The sequence below is a fragment of the Erigeron canadensis genome, chromosome 6 (assembly GCF_010389155.1).
Source record: "Erigeron canadensis isolate Cc75 chromosome 6, C_canadensis_v1, whole genome shotgun sequence".
Classification (NCBI taxonomy): domain Eukaryota; kingdom Viridiplantae; phylum Streptophyta; class Magnoliopsida; order Asterales; family Asteraceae; genus Erigeron; species Erigeron canadensis.
Genome location: NC_057766.1, coordinates 24,288,946 through 24,311,493, shown reverse-complemented (window position 1 = coordinate 24,311,493; position 22,548 = coordinate 24,288,946). Strand labels below are relative to the sequence as shown.

Here is a 22,548-nt window from a genome sequence, read left to right as displayed (position 1 = left end):
CGTGTACACCTTCAAACAAGCTATCAACTTTGTCCTTGTAAAGATCAGGGAGAGTAATGGCAATGCATGCCAAAGTTACTACTGGCAAACTCTAACTTTTAACAAGTCTAAATGAAGTTAGAGGTACAACTTGATAGTCGTCAAAATTCTCCACTCTAAATCCGTTATACTTCTCAAGGAGCAACAGAAGATTCGTTTATTGTTTCTTGTCATCAGCCTTTTTGATCAAGTGATCTATAGAATTTGAAATGCATTTAAGCGTTCTTTAATTCACCAAGTTCCATCTCATCTTCAAGTTTCAAAATGTAATTTCTAAGGTCTTCAACTGTTTCATCAATTCTTGGGGTATCAGGTGGACCGAACAACCTTGACATCACTCATCAGTGACTTCCAACAATATGAACAATACATGACACAAATCAGAAGCACTAATGGAATAAGTCCCATCATTTTGCTAGATACAACAATTATTTTCTGAGTCCCAGTGCAAATGCTAAGAAACAGGTTTTTGAGATTAATGATAAGAGTTCTTGATCTTGATCTAGACCGACTAGATAAAGAACGTATGTGACTTTCTTTCCACTCAAACAGCTTTTCAGTCCAGTACTTATCTACTTTGAAGACCATGAGTTGGTTCTTATTCTGTTTAGTGAAACAATTTGAAGTTCATTATCGTAAAACATCTAAATATTGGAGTGATACTACCCACCACAACTCCGATGGATTGTATTATAAAAATGACATACATTGACCACTTATAATCTGATTCCTTCATGCTGCTAGAAACACCAGGTACTGCTTGAACGGTAAATATCATCAAAACTATGTATAAAATTAAACTTAATACACAGATAATGTTAGAAGTAATTGGTAATGGATTATTGGCCATCACAAATTGAGGGCTGCCACTTTCCGCCATAGCCCAATATCTTCTCAAATATAGGTTTAGTTTCTCAACTGTAGACGCTAAGTTATCTTGACCATTTAAAGTTCTTTTCGTAGTAGCCTGGTACTTGATTTCTAAAACTTCCTTACAAGCAGGAATGGTTATAGTAGAAGAAATCAACATTATTAATAGCCATAGTGCTAATTCATGACATGGATGTACATTGGGTACCATATAATTCATGACATGGATGTACATTGGGTCATTAAATAAATCTGGATCATTTATAGCACCAGTGCTAATTTGAATGCAAAAATTTACAATAACAGTGATAACGAGAATAGCCAAACCTGTGACATTTCGAGAAGTGTCTTGGTTGCTTGGTCCAAGAAGGCATTAAGTTAGCCATCATCGTGCACATGAAGGCCAGGCTTCCTAACTTGGTTGCTTGGTCCAAGAATCTCTCATACAGACTACTTAGATCCACAGGCAGTTTCATGGCGATGGCTATCATTGTGATAGAAGCAGCATTGAGCGTGAAATAGTTGCACGGAAACCAAAATTTTCCATTTCGGAAACCATGCAATAAATCGGCTCCCATGGCAAGGATGCAAAATAATGATGCTAATGCAATGTAGATCCCAATCCACACCATTGGTTTGCTAAACACATTCTCTAATTCCAAATCACGAATCAGAAAAAAATAACCTAGTAAGGAGTCCATGCCAGTTTTTCCGATGTGAGGTTTACACATACTAGTTGAGTGGTTGTGGTTCTAAAAACAACAATTCATTAACCACAGGGGATAAAATATCATCACAATGTTGATATGCAGAGCCCATGTACAAAGTTTTCAAGTGAAATAATGTGTAATGTGATACTCGTATATAATAATCTTATGAAATGTAAAGAAGAAACTGAGGATACACTTCTTTTATAGGAGGTTCAAATCTATATCTAGATATATCCAAGAACTTGTTGAAAGCTTGTTGGATACAGACATGGATATGTCGAAGTAAAATCCACATCTTGAAAGGCCATTAAATATTTTATAAGGTTTATTTGCCGGTTTAATTGTATATAACGACAGCTTTGTATCACTTAGACATATTTGACCAATGGTTGGACAACATAGTTTAATAGCTGTTACAATAAAGTATAATATGAAAGTAACAAAATCAGGATTAACATCTAATTATAAATTAAGATTTTAAAGAAACGTATTCTTTATACGGTACCCATTTTCCATGGGTTGCTTGACTTGGTCCCTTAAACTATATACTATGATGTGTTGTCTGGCATGAGCACGACTCGTCAATGGTGTGGTCACTTGACGATTCATGACATTGAGTCGGGCTGTTGATATTTTCAGACGGCCAGTTGGAACTCTTCATTTTTCGAATTCAGGAAAAACTTCCATGTAAAACTAATACGTCGTTCATACTATTGTATCACAATAGTAATAACCAAACAATATTTACTTTGATGCAATTAAACCTACCATGCCAACTAACAAGTCACTAGAGCGATTTGTTTGCTGCTGAATGAAGGAAATTCGGAGGTCACTGCTGAGACGGTGAGCATTCAGAGCGTTTGACAACTAAGACACTCTTACCAATATCCAACTCTGAAACATTTTATCTAATCTAATCATTAATCTCATCAGCAAAAAGCTGAGTAACTAGTTTCCAACTTAAAAGATTTGCCTGATGCTATTGCTGCTACAAGCCAGCACACCCTTACCTATTTTCTCCAAAATTGGATGCATGATAGCATTTATTTTCTACAAATGTACCACATAGATCGACTCCTCAAGAAACAGACAGCTCTATATGTTTTCTTTTGAGATGGTTCCTCAGATGATTAGTTCCTGCACCTCCAGAAGCAAAGTGTGCATTGCAAAAGTTACAAACGGCAAATACTTTATCGCCATTTCGCTTCTTTACTTTTTTAAAATACTTCCAAACCACGGATGTTATCTTTCTTCGATTCGGGATATTAACTTCCTCATATTCTGTGGACTCATCACTTTCAGTTGAATTACACTCCATATGATTACCGTCTGTAGAAATAATGACTTCACCATGTGCCACATCACCATTTGAAGTTGGAAGAATCTCCATATTGCTACAGTCAGCAGAAACAATGAGTTCTGCATGTTTTTTCTCTAGGTGGTACCTCAGATGCGTAGTTCCCTTATCTCCACTAAAGTTTATACTACAATGATTACAAACAGCAACCGATCTGTTGTTTGATTTAGTGACTCTTTTGAAATGATTCCAGACCATAGATTTTAACATTCCTTGCTTCGAACGCTTAACTTTCTTATTTCCTGCAATGGGCTCATCACCATATGGTGTTACAACATTCTCACTATTGCTACAATCTGCAGAAACAATAAGTTCAGCGTGTTTTCTCTTGAGATGGTTCCTCAAACTACTAGTTCCAGCATCTCCAGCAACAAGGTTTAAACTACAATGGTTACAGACCGCAACAATTTTGCTGTCAGATTTCTTGACTCTTTCGAAATGATTCCAGACCATAGATGTTAACATTCCTTGAGTCGAAGGATTAGCTTCCTCAACTCCTGTAATGGGCTCGCCATCATTTGGAATTGGAACAATCTCCATATTGCTACCATTTGCAGAAACGAGTCCTGCATGTTTTTTCCGAAGATGGTTCTTCATATTTCTATTTCTAACATCTCCAGCAACAACTTTCTTACTACAATGGTTACACACGGCAACAATTCTGTTGTTCGATTTCCTAATTTTTTTGAAATGATTCCAAATTATAGATTTGAACTTTCCTTGAACTGAAGGATTAACTTCCTCAAATCCTGTCATGCACTCAACAACATCTGGAGTTGAAACACCCTCCACATTGCTGCAATCTACAGAAACAACATGCTCTGCATGTTTTTTCTTTATATGGTACCGCAAATGACTAGTTCCGCCGTCTCCACTAAGAACTATACTACAATGCTTACAAACCGCGACAATTTGCCCATTTGATTTCTTCACTTTTTTGAACGAATTCCAAACGTCAGAATATAACTTTCCTTTGTTTGGGGGTTTAACTTCATTTAATTCTCTCATGGACTCATCACCATCTAGAGTTGGAAAACTCTGAACAGCACACTCTGGGCAATTAAAAAGTTGAAACACAATTACATCATTGACTTGGAATAAAAAACATACAACAATGAAACTTTTAGAACAATATCCAAGTGTTAAAAACTTTTAAGTGTTTCAGTACTCTAGTCTTTTACAACTGGATTGCTAGAGAGATATGACCCTGTTAGTTGTGATGTACCATTGTACCATATAAAATACATTAGTGTCATATTATATTATTATATTACTAAATTAATCTCATTTGTGAACAGTAATGCTCTGTATGTTAATGGTAGCTAGTAATGGAACAACTACACAACTATAGAGACAACTTCCTAGAATTTAAAATCATTCCAGGCCGTCCAATATATCCCATGTTTCTTGTTCAAATTGAACTGTATCCCGTAATAAGAAAATAAGACATAATTTAACTTAATGAGAGACCCTAAACTATGAGTGTTTATGCAAAAGATTTTAAGCACTCTTCATGAAGAACAATTTATAAATATAGAAATAATTGTCAGTGGTTTTCTATAGATTCCATGCAATTAAAGACAATTTCCATGATGAATGATGAAAAGCCAAATGAACTCTGCAATTATTGCAAGCCAAATCAATATTTCTTCTACTTTCTATGGCTAGTAGAAACACCACAAGAACGGCCTAGTGGTCAGGTGTATTGATGTTGTCACAAGAGGTCTCAGGTTTAGAGATCCTAGATAAACATCTTGGGGTAGCCAGGGAAAGAGTTCAGGAAGGTCACGGGGATACCAAGTTAGGTCAAAGTTCATCTGAATCAAAAGACTCGCCCTCCCCATGCAACCTGAATAGGAAAAAGTCAAAAAAAACTTGCCCTACTCATGCAACCTGAACAGAAACCTCATCCATTTACCCGTTATCTATGGCTTGGGGGTCAGTTCTCATGTACATAATTAGATGACTATGTGGATCTGTTTATATATTTAGACATCTGTAAATATAAAGATACTTCTCATTTAACTAACCCTCTCACTCTTGTTATCATCAAACATAATAACCAATACTTATTACTTCTATACAGTATCCCAACACCATCAACTACTAAGTCAACCTGGGATACTCGTAGTCGGTATTCAAAATAAAGTTGAATAACTCATCTAACCCAATCATCAATCATCAGAAACTAGATGAATACTACTTTAACTATAAAATCATACCTGATGCTTTTGTATTCTGTGTAGCCTCCTGTAGTTCCAACAACTTCTTTGATTTTCGACTTCTTTTCACATGTGTTCTACCTGTGTCTTCACCCCGGGCATTCTCTAGAGTTGCATCACATCATCATTAGAAAAAATGAACTCTCTACGCATTTCAAGCAAAATCAAAAATGGTTGTTCAGATATAATAAGAATAAGAACACGCAGATCTTAATACCTATAAATGAAATTCCAATGTGCTATATAAATTTTACTGTCGATACGTGTCAAACGACTAATAAAGCACTTCACCATGAAGCGTAGCTTATTACAGACACTGGATGCAAATCATTAAGGCCTTCACCGTGAAGCGTAGCTTATTACAGACACTGGATGCAAATTATTAAGGCCTATATAATTACTAGGCTATTCATTTCTTTCAAACTAATAGCCCTTTGAGGTTTGTTAACCAGGAGATAGATCTAATTTAACTACTAACATGTGCTAAGTACATTTAAGAACCGATGAGATTTCTCAGACACCCTGGACATATGAAGATCGAAATGTACCAGATTTAGAATCAAAATTTGGAAATTTGTGAATCAACTAGACCTGATAAAATGGGGGAAAAGAATGGCCTTAATATCGTAGTTCAGAACCTATATTTGTCCTACTTTCTACGGCTTGTAAGTTAGCTCCAATGTACATTTTGATAGGTGAGTATGTTGATCTGTTCATATACTTAGACAAATACAAACATTCATTCAGCTAATCCTTCTTGCATATTTGTTGTCATCAAGAATATAACTGATAATATTACTTCTATATCATATTCCAAGACCACCAACTACCAAATCATAATGGCAAACTCTTATTCAATATTAAAACAGAATTAGAGCATTTCATCCAAACTAATCATCAAATTCATCAGAAGATAGACGAATATTACTTCTGAACTATAAAGAATTACCTGATGCTTTTGTATTCTGTGTAATCTCGAAAGCCTGCAGTTCCAACAACTTCTGTGATGGCTTCCATCTTTTCACTCGTGTTCTCCCTGTGTCTTCAGCCCCGGAATTCTCTAGAGCTGCATCATTCATTGATAAAATTGAATATTCTATCACATTTTGAACAAATTACAAATGTTGTTCAGATATGATAAGACCAAGGACAAATAAATCGTAAACTATAAATGAATGTTAAACGTGCTCTAGACATATTAAAAACAAACAATGTCAACGATTAATGCAAATACTTGGTAGTTGATGATATTGATCTACAACATACAGCTGAAGAAAATATACTAGATGCGGCAATTTCAACCCACTTACTTCTAAATGGTCTACCCAACTCAATTCTTGTCTCTAATAGCGAAATAGGTCAAAACTCAAAAGGGTGGTATTTTATTTAGCTTAAAGAGAAGCGGGTAAAATGCGCTGATTTTTTATGCATATGACCAAAATCCTTTTGCTGAAAAAATGAATTGTTATTGAAACAATATAATATGTGTAACCAAATACGACAAACTTGTTATGTATCAAACATTTACATCTTAACCCCCAAGGGTTGGGAAGTTCGTTATCAAACCATCCCCACCCAAAACCCAGTTTTAAACCATTTCTCAGTATTAAACTGCCATGTCAGGCTGTCAGATTTCACAATGAACGCTTCCAACCCTTCAGTTTAAAACCTCAGTTTTATAACACCACTTTTTAATTAATATCGCGTTTTATACAAAAAAACAGAAACAGAAACAAAAAAAAACCATTGCAAACCGAAAACTAAGCCTTGACCTTTCACGCCGGCTTTTGTGCCAGTATTCCAATGAGGGCACACTGAAGCCTGGTGTGAAAGATTTTTCACTTTGGTGGGCAAGTCACCCGTTGGAGATGGTCTCAAAGTTAAAAGTTGGGAAAGTAGAGGTCAAAGGTTCAAACCCTGGCCCGTAAAAAATAAGTAAATAAAAAAGCAACTCCTAGGTGGTCCTACCACTCTCCCACTGGGAGAGCTTTAACCAGATTTGTATTTGCTTGACGATGGACTCGGAGCTTGTAGATTTGTCGGCCAAAGTTCAGACAACACGAAAACCAAAAAAAAACATGTTTGTACTTTTGGACAGAAAAAAAACTTCGGGTCAAACTGCCCCTAGAAGAACCATAAGATCACCCAATTTTCCCTAACCCTGCTTTGTCCCTTTACCCGACATGTCAATTCTGCTACATCTAATACTTACCTTCAACTTGATTTGAATCATGGTTCGTCATCTCCTGACCATTCACTCTTGTCCCTTCTTGTGAAACTGGGAGGACAGGAAAATCAAGGCAAGGCTCTGATTGCAAGAAGTATAATTCATCATCGGATATATCTGAATCACTAAATAGGGAGTCCTTCTCCACTGTTGTAATATCAACTTCATCTTCATATAGGGCTGATTCTTTCACCTGCACTCGTGAATACCATTAATATTATGAACACAAGCCTCATTTAGTAAATCCTACATGTTTTAAGATTTTTTGTAGGACAAAATTTGTGTTAAATGCATTGAGCTTTTAAATAATCCTATTGTATGTACTCAAGAAAAAGACTTCTATCATATGTACTTAGCTTTCAAAACCACCTTTAGCATGTGACGGTGACCTGAACAATGGGTATCTGATTAGAGCTTTATTTTTAAATTTTATTTTGTTGACATGGATGTCACATCACCTGCCATGTCAAAACTAATCACATGTCTTCAATTTCTCCAGTAACATCATATTTTTCGGTGATACAGTCTTTTCCAGTAAAAAAATATTAATGGCCCTTCATTTTTTCATATTTCCATCCTATTTTTCCTTTTTCTTCTTCTTGATAAATACCCCAATTGCTTTTTCTTTCTTTTTTAACAGTATATATTTAAAAATCCCATGAAAAGAACAAAAAGCAACTCATACAAACTTCTTCAAGTTAAAGAAATAATATGATAGAATTCCCAATTACACAGATGCAAGTAAAATGGAAACACTCCTAGGAGCCCCCCCCCCCCCCCCCCCCCCCTAATGCTACGTGTTGCATTGATTTAAATAAAAAAATTAAGCATATGGGTTTGATCCCATCCCAACCAATCTGTCTTGCATCTTTTTAAGTGCAACAATACCCAACTGTTTTCTATCTTATTTACATAATGCCAAAGACTCTTCCAATATTATGATAGATGAGCCGTTCAAAAATATATATCATGATAGATGAGATTAGATACGCTATTTTTGGTGCCACGGAGTAAGTTTCTTTTACTTTGATATGAGGATTAAATATAAAAAAAGGCTTCAGGTCAAAAAAAGAAGAAATTCCATGTAATTAAAACCAGTGCCACATCATTAAACATACACTTTCGGATCATTTAATAAGGACAAAAGGTCCTTACAAAAGTTCACAACATACAATAGAATTTGTTTTTTCAGTACATACAACAAGTACTTTGCATAGTTCAACAGCCAATTTTTGTTATGTATACAAAGGTGTCATTACTATTTGACAAAATATAAGGAAAAAAAAAAGACCAACACTTTCAAGATTTAGAGGTTAAATGGAAACCAGACACTGTGCTATACCCGTATGGCCGTATGAAAGCTCAACTTCATAGATATCAAATATTGGATGTTTCTTCTTTGTAAACCCTTAAAGCATCAAAAATTGATTCTTGATACTGTATATAGTTGCTAACTATTTATGACTTTCTGAAAACTGGACATGGCAATTTGTCCCCTTAACTTAGACTAGGGTTATGTTTTATCTCCAACAATTCAAACGAGAAATAGCTTAGATGAAGAGTCTAAAATCCCCCAAATTGTAATTTTTTAAACATACCCTCCTAAACGATTTCATTCAAAACAATATATAGGTAGTATAATTATATAGTTGCTGCGATCATATTTGATACACTAAACATTATATATGAACTGAACATCTTACTCTTATATATACATATCGTTATCCTTAAATACCTTACACATAATATCATTATGCTTACTATGTTTCTTATGCTTATACACCTGTTATATAGCCATATGCATGCTTGATTTCTCTTTCTTAAAGTCTGAGACTACTTGCATTCTTATATCCACACACACACAAACATACGCACACACATGTGTGCACACACAAATTGCCTCACACGTTAACTGGGGGTCTTTCTGGAAGCAGTGTCTAGCCTCAGGTGGCGGTATGACTGACTACGTCTTACCTCACCCATACCCCCACCTTTGACAGGATTGGGTATTGTATTTTAGGCAATGTTTTTGGTCAGCACAACCCCTTTGAGACGGTACCAAAAATCGATCGTTTAACGCAACCCCAATTTGACCTGTTACCCAACCCATCCATTTTACCACCGATTTGCTAAACACCATATTAGGTCCACTTGTCCCCTTTACATGTGATAACAGAAAACAGAAGCTGTTTAGCAATGCACTTCACCTTTTTATTTTCAGGCATCAAATCAAACTCGTCCTCTTGTTCCACATACTCTTCATTTTCTTCAAGTTGCTTAAAATCTGGAGCAAAAGCACTCCAACTCTCCGTGTAGTCTTTGGCCCAAACGTAAGCTAAGCCCATTACTGACACAGAAACAACAATAGGACGGACAGGGTGCCAAGCCAAATCCACTATAGCTGCCTTTGGACCTTCAAGAATTTGCACAAGAAGCCCAGACTTATCCCATATGTACAATTTATGTTCCCCTTTACTAGCACAGGCACCAACAACGAACTCACTATTGCCACTAAAACACACTGCTTTCCAATGCATTTTTGTGATAGAATCTTGAAATTCCTGAAAAAGCGATAAACACTTCAATCCAACAGCCTTTAGCTTTTCAATTTCACTAACAGTGTCATTGGTTTCATTTACTCCAAAGATTTTATGTGAATCTTTTAAGGGCAAAAGGTTTTTGTATATCCTACTTGTGCGATCACCAGAATTTGTAAGAAGGTACTGGCCATTCCTGCTGAATGTTATATTCTTTATCACTGCACCACCCGGGATAGGAAAAATGCCACAAACTTTATTTGTTTTGTGATCGATTATGAGTATTTCCCCTATGGAATTTCCCAAATATACTAGATCTCCATACTTATTAAAGCATGCTGCAGTAGGTGTGTAATGAGTGGATCCATCTGAAAAATTGTTGCATGATGGCATGGCAAGTCCTGTGCCACTATCAGAAAGTAATGTTGGAAGTAAAGTTGTGGTTTTGGTATGGAAATTAAGTATCAAAGGAGCAGAAGAGAAAGGAGAAACTAGGCAAAGAGATGGCGGTGAGAGACCACGGCCACCAGGATGCAGGCTGGCATGTAGAGGGGTTTGTTGCAGTATTGTTTGAAAGACTTTTTCGCCCTTTATAACATTCCAAAGAGTCAAAGACTTGTCATCAGCGGAAACGAGTATGTGATGACCACTTCTTGACCAGCAAACATTGATAATTGCAGCGTCACAGTCATCATCCCTAAGTTCTTTAGCAATTCCTCTGGTCATGAAGTCCCATATAACACAACTGCCATCAGAGCATCCAGCTGGAAAGTCAAAATGAAAAATATCTTTATATATAAAGAGAAAATCAAACAACCTAGAATTAACATAAATAAACAAACAGAAGATACCAAAAGAATCATTTCGTCAATAAAATCCTCACTTGAGTTATGGGGGGGTTTTCGCTTTTTACAAAATGTAGCAAATGAATATATACCCTTCCTTTTCACCTTCATTATACCTTACCAACTAATACATTCTATTGGCAAAATTTTATACATATAGAAACCATATTCTAATGTGTATTTTCATTTCATTCCATATGTTCTGATCAATCTATTTCGATCCAAAAATTATTTTATTTTAAGCCGAATGTGAATTCTTCTCAGCATATTGTTATACGACTAATCTTGTATTATAATAATAGGGCAAATTATTCAATAAACTAACGAACTTTAATCTCATGGAAATTTACACCTTTGGCTATTGTATGTATCATAGTTAATTCAAAAAACTCGGTATCTTAATTCATAAAGTCACATAATTTTTACGACGTGTCAACCATATACGCTGCCATGTCATCATAAAAAGTGCCACATCATCAAATTACACTAAGCCTATAAGGTCAGATACATAAAATGCAATGTTTAAAATTTTAATACATACAATAGGACATTTTTTACTTAATACATACAATACTTTATAACAACAATAATACCTGAAAAACAACCACATTATACAAGGGCCAACTTTTAAATGTATTTACAAAGTAGAATTTACACATGCAACCATACAAAAGGCTTATATAAACACATATAGATATAACAAAACCGCGGAGCCGGATGATTACCTGCGAGAAAAGTTCCGCGGCGATTAAACGCAATGCATTTCATGATACCGTGTTTCAAACACCCCTCGATCACCTCCGGGTAACCCGAATACAACGAATCTTCATAATAAAAAAAAAAAATTAACAACATTTAATTAATCAGTAAAACACATAATCTCACACTTCTTGTGTGTGTATTATAAAAAGAGCTAAATGATGATATGTTAATACATTTATACCTGTAATTGAGGGATTCATTATTGTCTGCCAGTATAATATAATTATTAATTAAATAAATAAAATAAAAATGTTGATGTGAAATGGAATTTGAGTGTGCATTATTATAATGATTAATAATTGTAGTGGTTTTGGTTATGAAAATGTGATGAGATGAATCTGGGGCGGTGGGGGTGGGGGTTTTGCGGAGCTGGTGAGGTTTCACTCCGGAGAGGAAAGAGGGTTTTTGGCAGGTGGGTTTTTTACCTTCAGTCACGTTTGTTACTTAATTTCATAATTAACGTCGTGTACATGAACACTAAGATTGATGTGCCCTTAGACAATGTGAGCCCAGGTAGCGGTGTTGATGGGTCGGGTTAAATGGGTTTCAGATTATTTGGTTCGGGTTATTCAGTTTTCGAAAAATTATAAATTCACCCGTAACCCAAACCGAATAAAATTTGGGTTGTTCGGGTTCGAGTTTTTTATCGGGTTTTGGGTAACCCAAATAAAATGTTATTGACTTTACGTGCATTAGTTACGCAACATTGCAACAATCTATTTTTAATTTCGAAAACTTGAATAAGAGTAATACTTATATTGATTAAGTCTTTATATCCAAAAGTGTTGAAGCACTTTTGATTGTGCGTTTTTGAAAATCTTGCATGAAAAGATAATTGTATTATTAGAATAAAAGTCATAGACAAAACAAAAAAATTATAAACTATATAAAATTATAAAAACTACTGATATTAAATAAACAAATTTCGACAATATATAATTCTTCTTATATTCTTATTGTTATCATCTTTTATTACTCTATTTCTAAACATATATTATTATTTAACTTTGCACGATCCTGATTTTGTTTATAAATCAAAATTTAATATTCAAATAATATATACTTTAAATAAATTTAATGAATATTAGTGTGTGTGTGTGTGTGTATATCTATAAACGCATCTTATTTGGGTTATTCGGGTTGACCCAAACTATATAAATTTCACCCGCAACCCAAACCGATTAAGCTTTGGGTTTTTCAGGTTGACCCAAACAACGACCCACAAACCAAATAACCCAACCCGTTTCATCCAAACCCATTCGGGTTGGGTCGGGTTGTCTGGGTTTGATTATTTTCAACACCTCTAAGCCCAGGTATTAATCCATATCTTTATTAACCAAAATGAAGTAAAACGAAAAAAAGAAAAGTTAAAGGCAGTTTATGAAGTATCGTTACAGTTGAAGGGAGTAGACTGAAAATAACCATTCAAAACAAAAGTTGAAAAAAAAAGAAAATGAAACAGACTGACACGTGTGTAGTGTTGATTAGTGGTTAAGGCACGATCAATATTTCCTCAAGTTTTTTGTTGGAGAAGAATATCTGAGTGTCCTATTACACATGATATATGCATACACCTCACTCTATATCTATACATACTATCACCCTCTCATTCTATACCTTTTCTTTTCTACCAAGCCAATAAAAAAACCTCTCGTAATTTCCTGCTCTTCTTTTTTTTTTCTTTCTCTGCTTACATGATGATCATTCATTCATTTGATATTAGAAATATATACTTAGCTTCCTTGAAAGGAAGGTATTACTACCGATTTATCTATTGTTGTTAGTTGTTGTGTGAGTTTTGTATGTACATTATTATTTGTTCACCTTTCTTTTTGTTCACTTTGTTTCTCAAAATTAAAGGAAGAAAAAACTTGGAAAATAGAAAATATATACGGTTTTAGCTGAAAAATCATCAAGGTTAACTTGTTGTGTAGATGTTATTCTTGATTTCTTTTATATCTTAAAGAGTATATTTTTGATTTTCTATATACTATGTAGATAGAAAATTTTTTTGATGGTGAATCAACAAATTAAGGGAAACCCCCTTTTACTTTTTTGGGTTTGTTAATATGTATTTTACCTTTTTGTAAAAACAAAAGGTTGTAAGAAAAAGGTCGGAAAATCTAACTTTTTTTTACAGCCAAAGTTTCCAATTTCTTTTTTTTTTTAATCTAATTACTTAAGACCCATGGATTAGTATATATATAAAAAGTAGATTTAAAAAAAATGAAAAATATATAATATGATATATGTGTGTGTGTTTTTATGGAAACCAGTTTAAGAAAAGTAGTAGTACGGTGAAGAACAGAGTTGAGTTTTTCTGCAAATTAGAATGAAAAGGGAAGAGGGGGGGGGGGGGGGGGGGGGGTAGAAATTTTGTTATTGAACTTTGATGTTTATAAGAAATACACTTTATCCCCCCCCCCCCTACAAGTTTTTGTCGTTTTCTTTTATTATTATTTTTTTTTTCCAAAGCTAATAGTGATTTATATATATTTTGATGAAGAGACTAAGAATGGCCGGACTCTTGAAACTCGTCGGGAAGCAATTTGTGAAATTCCTAATCGAATGCAGGAAGAATCCCAAGATACAAATACGTCTCCACTCTCCCGAGCCCACCCGACGCCACTATTCCAATGCTTCCGCTACCAGAGGCGCCTACTTTCATCAAGTCACCCCTGGCTACTATATGGAACAAGTATATTGGCACAAGAGTGATCTTCACAGAAAAACAAAAAGAGTTTGGAAAAACCATGGGACAAGAGTTTATTACGTCTATGGTTGAACATGGGATTGATGTTCATAAGTAATACATTTTACCCCCTTTACAAGTTTTGTCTCTTTTTTATCATTATTATTTTTTTATTAGAGATTAAGGATGACAAACCTCTTACACTACATTCTTGAGGATTTATGATTGGAAAAGATTGGATAAGAAAAGGAAAAAAAATTACATTAAAAAAGGCATTCTTGAGTTTAAAGGAAAATCAAAGAAAAGAAAAAAAATGTTGTAAGTTGAATGTATTCTTGAGTTGGAAGAGAAGGAAAAGAAACGATAAAAACATATAATTTTACATTTATATCCTTATAGTCATTAAAACCCATATATAAGTTTGAGGGGTATAATGATAATTTTATCAATTTTAATTTACTTTGAAATTTTGCCAAAAGTGGCAGGATAAGTTTTAGATCAAAACACCCTCATTTTCCCTTTCCCTCCCTTCCCTTTCTTTTAATAAAAAAAAAACTCTACAAAAACAAAAAATTTTGTCCAAACTCTTACGAGTCGCTATGCGAACTTGGACCGAGTCACGAGTCGTAACCTGATAATTATTGTAGTTTGATACTTTGGTTATATATATTATATATTATATTTAGTGATACATTATTTTGTGTAACTTATGTAGTTTTGAACTTTGTATTGCGAATTTGAAGATATATTATAAGCTTATGACTCAAAACTATTGAATATGCAATACTTTGGTAAATCTATTAAGACAATGAACTTAAATTTTGTTTATAAAGATGTCATATAAATAAAAATATGTTATATTGTGTAGTATTTAAAAATGTCTTGACTCTTACGAGTCGAGTCACGAGTCAAAAATCATGTTTTCGAGTCGAGTCAAAAGTTACGAGTTGACGACTATGGTAATAGGGTTGTCACGACCCGACATCAACGTGAAGTTAACCTCATGATTCGGAATAGAATTCACACAACCATTATAAAGGAAATTGGAATAATGAGTCACTAAATGCGTTAAGGTTTAGTTCAAATAGTTGAAAGTAACAATGATCTTAAAGATTCTGCACGGAATCACCTTGTGTGTTTTTTTTAATAATTATATACGATCACTGATGATGCTACCGAAAACCTACATGGCATAAAGAAAAAAAGAAAAAAAAAAACGTCTGATGTGAAACATACATTTTCAATGATAGAGTTTATGAAGAACGATTGGCAAGATAGAAAGGATGACGAATTCATAATGGATTGTCTAGTTTCATATATTGAGAAAGATATGTTGGATTGCCTAGTGGCGCTAGGAACAATGGCAAATGCTAGCTTTATGAGTAGTTTTTTCAAATATATAATTGATGTTTTGGTATTTATGATATATTTGTGTTACATTGTCTTTCATGGGGCCTGATTTTTTATTTTTTTAATCCATATATATAAAAAAATATATGTTGTTAACTAAGACCGTTACAAATTTTAACAATTGTCCAAAATTAAACAATAATACTTAAAAAAAAAAGGTCATTTACCAATTTGCTATAACATTTATCATCGTTTTTATATCTTAGTTTAATTATAACTATTGCACCAATCCTCCGGACCTTTCTTTTTTTCTCGGCCGAGGTACATAAATCCTCAGAGACTACACTGTTGTCTTTGTACCCAACAGATCTATCATGCTTCATAAAAATACATGCATTACTCATTACCCAACCCGACCATATGGCCTTTTCATTTTGCCACCTTAACTGAATTGGACTTCAAATACAAATTTGTATCAGTAGTGACAAGTAATGTTGAAAAAAAATTCTAACCAGGTTGGTTGTAGATATACATATGACATCTTGATCATATAAGACCATAAAGTACAGAAAGGAAATAAGTAAAAGTAAATGACATAGATTGACTAACGAGGGAAGTCAATCGTATCATTCTAATGATTAAACAGGCCCAGGAGGGACTGGCAGAGAAATATTCTGTTCAATTACATTCGTGTCATTATAGGTTGGAATCGGAAGGTCTTTATAGCAAACATAGAAACACTGACAAACGTATGCATTTTGATCGTGGCACTTCCCCCATCCGCTATCATGCAATTCTGCACAGAACTTGTCACATTGCTTTGGCAAGCATGAAAATGGTGCTTTAGACTCTTGTTCATCCTTGCATATTAATGTTAACTTGGCTCCCTCACCTGTTTGATCATAATATATACATGTATACGTCAATATGAGTTGACTTTTAAAGTCAAACCTAGAAGTTTTTGTCATGAAAACCGAAACACGGTTGTTTAAGCTTTATAAAAAATTTGTAAGATATAATTCAAATGTATACTAAGCTACACAAAAATATTTTTTTAAAAATCTTATAATTTAGTCATTTCACATTCAAAAAGAGTTTTTTAAGGTGAGATGTTTGATACAAAAGGTCAAAGTATAGTGCAGATGATATGTGAGAGTGTGGCGTGTTTGTATATTTATACACTTGCTTGAAAAATTAATTTTGAAAGCAATATCTCTATCACAACGGGATTGGGTATCGTAGTTGTTTTAAACATATATCAATATGTAGACAGAGAAAAAATACACACAGAATTTTAGTCTGAAATCTTCTAACCATTATTTTGGTTTTGATTTGTATATAGTCGATCAAAATAAAAATAATAATCTTATAACATACAGCTTACATAAAAATCATGTCATCTTGAATGAAGTTGTATATATCAACATATAAAAATACAGTAGAGTCTTATAAAATGGCATGTTTGACCTTTAAACGTCAACTTTTTTGTGACAATAATACAACAACAAATCATAAAGGCTTTAACCCATAAGGCAAGGTCATACTTACAAATTATGGTCAGAACGTTTATCACATAGTTTTTTGTGGTATTTTTTTAACCAGTACATCATATCACACACTAATATTTCCAAAATACAGAAATATACTCTTGTAGTTTCTAGAGAAATAATGCATCTCTATAATGCAATTTTGGAACCTAAAAAAAAGTAAAAACAAGAAGAGAGTTGATCTAGAAATGCATACCAGAAAATGGGCCAGATAGCATGAAGATGGCCAGCATTACTATAAAAGATTTCATAGATACTGGCTTTAGATTTAGTTAAAAAGTGAAAGTGTCATGGGATAAATGTTGTTTCAATGAGTTTTTGAAGCGTTTTGATTTCTTATGAAAAATGAACTTGAAGCTGAATTATTTAATGAGTCATCATTAAATATTTAGAATCCATTTGGTTTAATAACACAAAAATAAATATTGTATAACCGTAGTTCATGTATTATATAGTTTCTATGTGTTTATACCTACAATTTGTGGTTAAAGTTTGACAATAACGTGTATGATGACACAAATAAATTTTCTGTGTTATTTAGTTACAATAGCAATGGGCTGGCTTACAAGTTACGACTAGTCTGCTGATTATTAAGTTTGGATAGTGGCCGGCGATCTGATATACGAAAGGAGAAATTTATGAAAATATTACGCTAAAGTAGTTGATCGTTTTCATTATTCGAGTCAAGATAGTTGAATGCATTATATAATATGATCACTACAAGAAAAGGAGGTTTTGGTGACGACACAATGTCGTCGCTGGGGGGGGGGGGGGGGGGGGGGGGCTAAACGGAAAAAAAGATTCTTATAATGTAACTTAAAATTACATCCAACAAACTTAAAGGACCAGCAATTCAAAACACAAAAGTTAAAGGATAAAAGACATCAATCACAAAAACTTTAAGAACTAAACACACCAATCACAACAACACATAACACACAATTAACACAAACACTGCATCAAAAAAAAAAAAACATACAAAGATTTACACAAGATGATAGAAAATGGTGAAACAAGCCACCATAAATTCCTACCAAAACGTATAATATTAATCCGACACGGAGAAAGTGAAGGAAACCGGGATGGTGCAGCCTACACGACCGTCCCAGACCACCAGATCGCATTGACAGAACAAGGCATTGCACAAGCAAGACATGCAGGAACACAGATCCGACATGTCATTTCTGAAAACACAGATGATGATAAAAACTGGAAGGTTTATTTTTACGTGTCACCTTATACAAGAACAAGATCAAGTTTACGTGAGATAGCCAGATCATTTCCACGTACGTCTGTGATTGGTGTTAGAGAAGAATGTAGGATTAGAGAACAAGATTTTGGTAATTTTCAAGTTAAGGAAAAAATGAACAAGAGTAAGGAATCTAGACAGAAATTCGGTAAGTTCTTTTATCGCTTTCCTCAAGGTGAATCTGCTGCTGATGTTTATGATCGTGTTTCCAGTAAGTATATATATTTCATCTCAATTCGTATTTTTTTATCATGTTAAATTTCATAATCTTAGATTACTATGTTTTTATGGAATTGTGTTAAGGAAAAAGCCAAAATCACACATAATCAGTTACTTTTTGGGTTTTTCATAACCTTTTTCATGTGACATACTTTTATTTTGTTACGATTGTATGTAAATAACATTTTATACCGGGTAAAATGGTGACGTGGCATGCTGCCACATTGTCAAAAGAAAACGTAGTTGATTACATACGGTGACAATGTGGTAAAAGTTCATTATGTTTCACTGCAGTAAAGCTATTCTTTTATCGACTAGAGATAGTGTGTATGTAATTGGGTTCATATGAGTTATAATGTTATATAAATGATAAAGTATGTTAGATACCAGGGACTATGTGGAGGGGACGATTTAGATAAACCTCGTGGTTGGATTAGTGAATCGCCAAAGATTGAAACCAAAAAAGCTCATTGAAGTGTCTGGGTAAAACTTCTTTGGTGGGCTTATGAGTCCTTTAGGAAATAAGTAAGCTAATAAGCCGAAGAATTCCTATTTGAGTTTATTGAAGACACAATAAGCTAATTAGACTAAGCTATGAGATCTGAAAATAAGCCTACCCAGATCGACACAATCTTGCGATAGGGTGGGTATTAGTCATAATTTTGGGTCAATTTGGGGTCAGATAGAGGCTTTCGTAATCTCAAACAGATCTTAGCTATGTGAGTATTTAGGTTAATCTTGATGAACTTACTGATTTGTTTAATTAGACAATGATCCAACTGGGAATAAGCTGGTGTCAATTTAGAAAACCAGTGTATATAGAATCTTGATTTGAGAACCATTTGGTTTGACCCAAAAAGTCAAAAGTCAGTCTTCTTTAGCGGAAGTTTATGGCAGGTGATATGATTTTATCTATTTTTAGTTCTTTGAGTAGGCGTTGGAAGTTCAATTCCCTATATGTATTTGGCGAAATCAAAGACAATCTCATGTTATTAGTAATTAAACGCTGTACTGTTAAGTTTTTACAAGTATGTGAAATCAAAGACAATCTCTGAAATCGCTAAATGAGTCACGAGTTAAAAAACACCCCAAAAGACTGTGTAGCAATCACCCTACCAATGCCATGGCGCGCTAGGGGCAGATCTAGCACAAAGGCGGGGTATGAACTTGCATACCCTCTTGACTCTTCATCTTTTTATTTTGTAAAATTCATTTCTTTCTGTGTTCATAATGAAAAATCATATTCTTTATGTAACAGTAGACAGTAGTGCATGTCTAGGAAGCCTTGGTGTGCTTACATTGAATTTTCGTTGTTTAAAATTTGGACAGAACTTGACAGCCATTGAATCGAATCATTTACATGTTTCTGAATATACATGAAATGTGCAGGCTTTCTTGAATCTTTATGGAGAGACATAGACATGAACCGGCTTCATCATGACCCTTCAAATGACCTAAATCTCATCATAGTCTCACATGGACTAGCTTCACGAGTCTTCATGATGAAGTGGTTCAAGTGGACAGTTGAACAATTCGAGTACCTACACAATTTTGGCAATTGTGAATTTCGAGTAATGCAGTTAGGCATTGGTGGCGAGTACAGTCTAGCCGTATACCACTCTGATGAAGAGATGCAGGAATGGGGACTATCTCCTGAAATGATAGCCGGCCAAAAATGGCGAGCCCATGCCCCAAGAGGTTCGTGCATGGAGAAACTCCCTTGGTACCTTGATGGTTTTTTAGACCGTGTAAGCGACAATGATAATGATGATGATAGTGACGATGATCACGAAACTTTTCTTGATGCTAACAGTACTTCACAATAATGTTTCTGCTTGTAGTATTTTCTTTTTTATTCTTTTGTCCCATCAAAATTGTAACAATCGATACAACACAATGTTGTTAATAAGATTAATGTTCCATTGAGGGATGATGAGATGACCAATTATTTTGGTGCTTAATTAGTATGCAAAAACCTTTTCTAAAGGGATAGTCATAATATACTTTAAAAAGATTGGGGTGTTTTGTTTCAAGTTTGATATCACTATATGTGTTAAACGTTATGTTGGAATATGAATGAGTTTGTAAGAGCACCATCTTTTAAAAAAAATTATCTTAGAAAACAGCTAATGAGCTTAATCTAATCCATTAAAACAATAAAAATGTTCAGTTTTTCACTTAATAAACAGAGATCAATGAAGTAGTAGGGTTTTTTTATATATTAGAGAATTGGATTTCCTTATTTGGGGAGTGAGAGACAATCAGGTGGGCTAGTGTTTTGTGTCAAATTGCCTTAAAATTTGAATTATTTATTGCTTGATGAATACATATATTATTTACACAAGAAGGGTGTCCGTGCGTTGCAGCATCAATGATTTATAACACGTGAGAAGTCATAACTGTAATACAGGCTATGTAGGATACTTTCATGAGATACGACGATGAGAAATCTAACCGTGGTTGTCATTCTAAATATAAGTTGGGGATCATATACAAAAAATAATAAGCAAAAAGTAACCATTCTAAATATATTGGTTGGGGTTACTTAGGGATAGGTTGGGGATATTGAAAAAAATGTTGAATTTATTAAAGTTAAATAGAGAGTCAATTTGTTTTATAAGGGATTATAGATATAGATATTTATCCATTTAGTCGAATCGACACATAGTGCTAAAAAAGAAACGGGGCCTCACTGATTTCTCACGAATGTCAGGATGTTCAACCGAAAATCGTGTAATTCCATCCAAAGATAGAAATTTAACAAAAACCCTCGAAAGTTTACAGCTTGACCACCTAATTAGTATATTTCTTTCCCGGTTGAACCGATTGGTTTAACTCTTGATCCAACTCCATTTCCATTAATTCGTCGTTGTGCATATTAACAGACAAATGAGTGGATTTCATCAACACCAGAGTAACATGGGCTCCAAGGCTTTCAAGAGTAAAGCATTTCATACCTTTGGCACGCCTGAGAAGTGACTGGAACGCCGCACACCGCCCCGAGGGGCGTTCTACTTGAAAAAATAAGTTGTCTTGTTCGAATTGGAATGGATGTTCTCCCTTTGACCAACCTAGCCCAACGTCTATTCCCCCCCCCCCCCCCCCCCCAATACCCAAATTTACAAAAACAACCCCCCTTTCATTTTAATCTTCCAAAACAAAATCAAAGTTATACATAGTTTTAAACTTATAAATTTTTTATTTATTTTGATAGAGAGCCAAGGAATACAATCTCAACCTCAACAAACACAATCTCAACCCGATGTTAAAGTCATTCTTGAGACGCAACCTCAACAAACTCAATCTCAACCCGTTGGGACATCATCCCGGAAGAAACGATCCCATAAAAAGAAAGCTCCCAAGGAGCCTCGTGAGAGATCAAATCAACAACCTTGGAGTGCCGATGAGAAAATCGCGTTGGCCCGTACATGGCTAAAGGTCACCGAAGATCCCGCAACGGGGATTACTATTTTTTCAAAAAAAAAATATCTGTTTTTTTATATAATTATATATATATATATATTATGTTTTTACATATTTTTAATACATATATTTATAGATTTTCGGTTTATTATAAATAGTTTTATATATTTTCGGACTAAATATATATAGTTTAAGTTTTGGTGTTGAGATTTATAGGTTATACTATACTATTGGTGTTGAGATTCTGGTATAATATTTCCGGCCATATATATAGGTTAGTTATAGTGAAATGAAAGGATCTTAGAATGAAAATTGATTTATCTAGTATGGGCTCCATGGTAGTTGGGCCCATTCACGAAAACCTTTCATCACTGGTTCCGTACGGAATATGGAGGCTTTTTGACCTTTTTTTTTTCTTTTTGGTATAAAAATGTGAGTGAAGTTGACGGAAGTCTAAAATGGGTGCCAGATAGGATAGGAATATAGGATGCTCATGCTC

The 22,548-nt window shown here is 34.3% G+C and overlaps 2 protein-coding genes across 2 annotated transcripts; one reads left to right on the top strand and one right to left on the bottom strand.

The window, feature by feature from the left end:
• Positions 1-1,933: 1,933 nt before the first annotated feature.
• Positions 1,934-11,969, bottom strand: LOC122604273. The gene is made up of 7 exons (XM_043777161.1): positions 11,751-11,969; positions 11,533-11,631; positions 9,633-10,726; positions 7,411-7,618; positions 6,148-6,264; positions 5,199-5,303; positions 1,934-4,028 (listed from the first exon to the last, which is right to left on the bottom strand). The coding sequence occupies exons 1-7, from the start codon at positions 11,767-11,769 to the stop codon at positions 2,698-2,700; spliced, it is 2,973 nt and encodes a 990-aa protein (XP_043633096.1). The 5' UTR covers positions 11,770-11,969; the 3' UTR covers positions 1,934-2,697.
• Positions 11,970-18,152: 6,183 nt separating this feature from the next.
• Positions 18,153-20,508, top strand: LOC122604504 (phosphoglycerate mutase-like protein AT74). The gene is made up of 2 exons (XM_043777391.1): positions 18,153-18,618; positions 20,016-20,508. The coding sequence occupies exons 1-2, from the start codon at positions 18,153-18,155 to the stop codon at positions 20,450-20,452; spliced, it is 903 nt and encodes a 300-aa protein (XP_043633326.1). The 3' UTR covers positions 20,453-20,508.
• Positions 20,509-22,548: the final 2,040 nt, after the last annotated feature.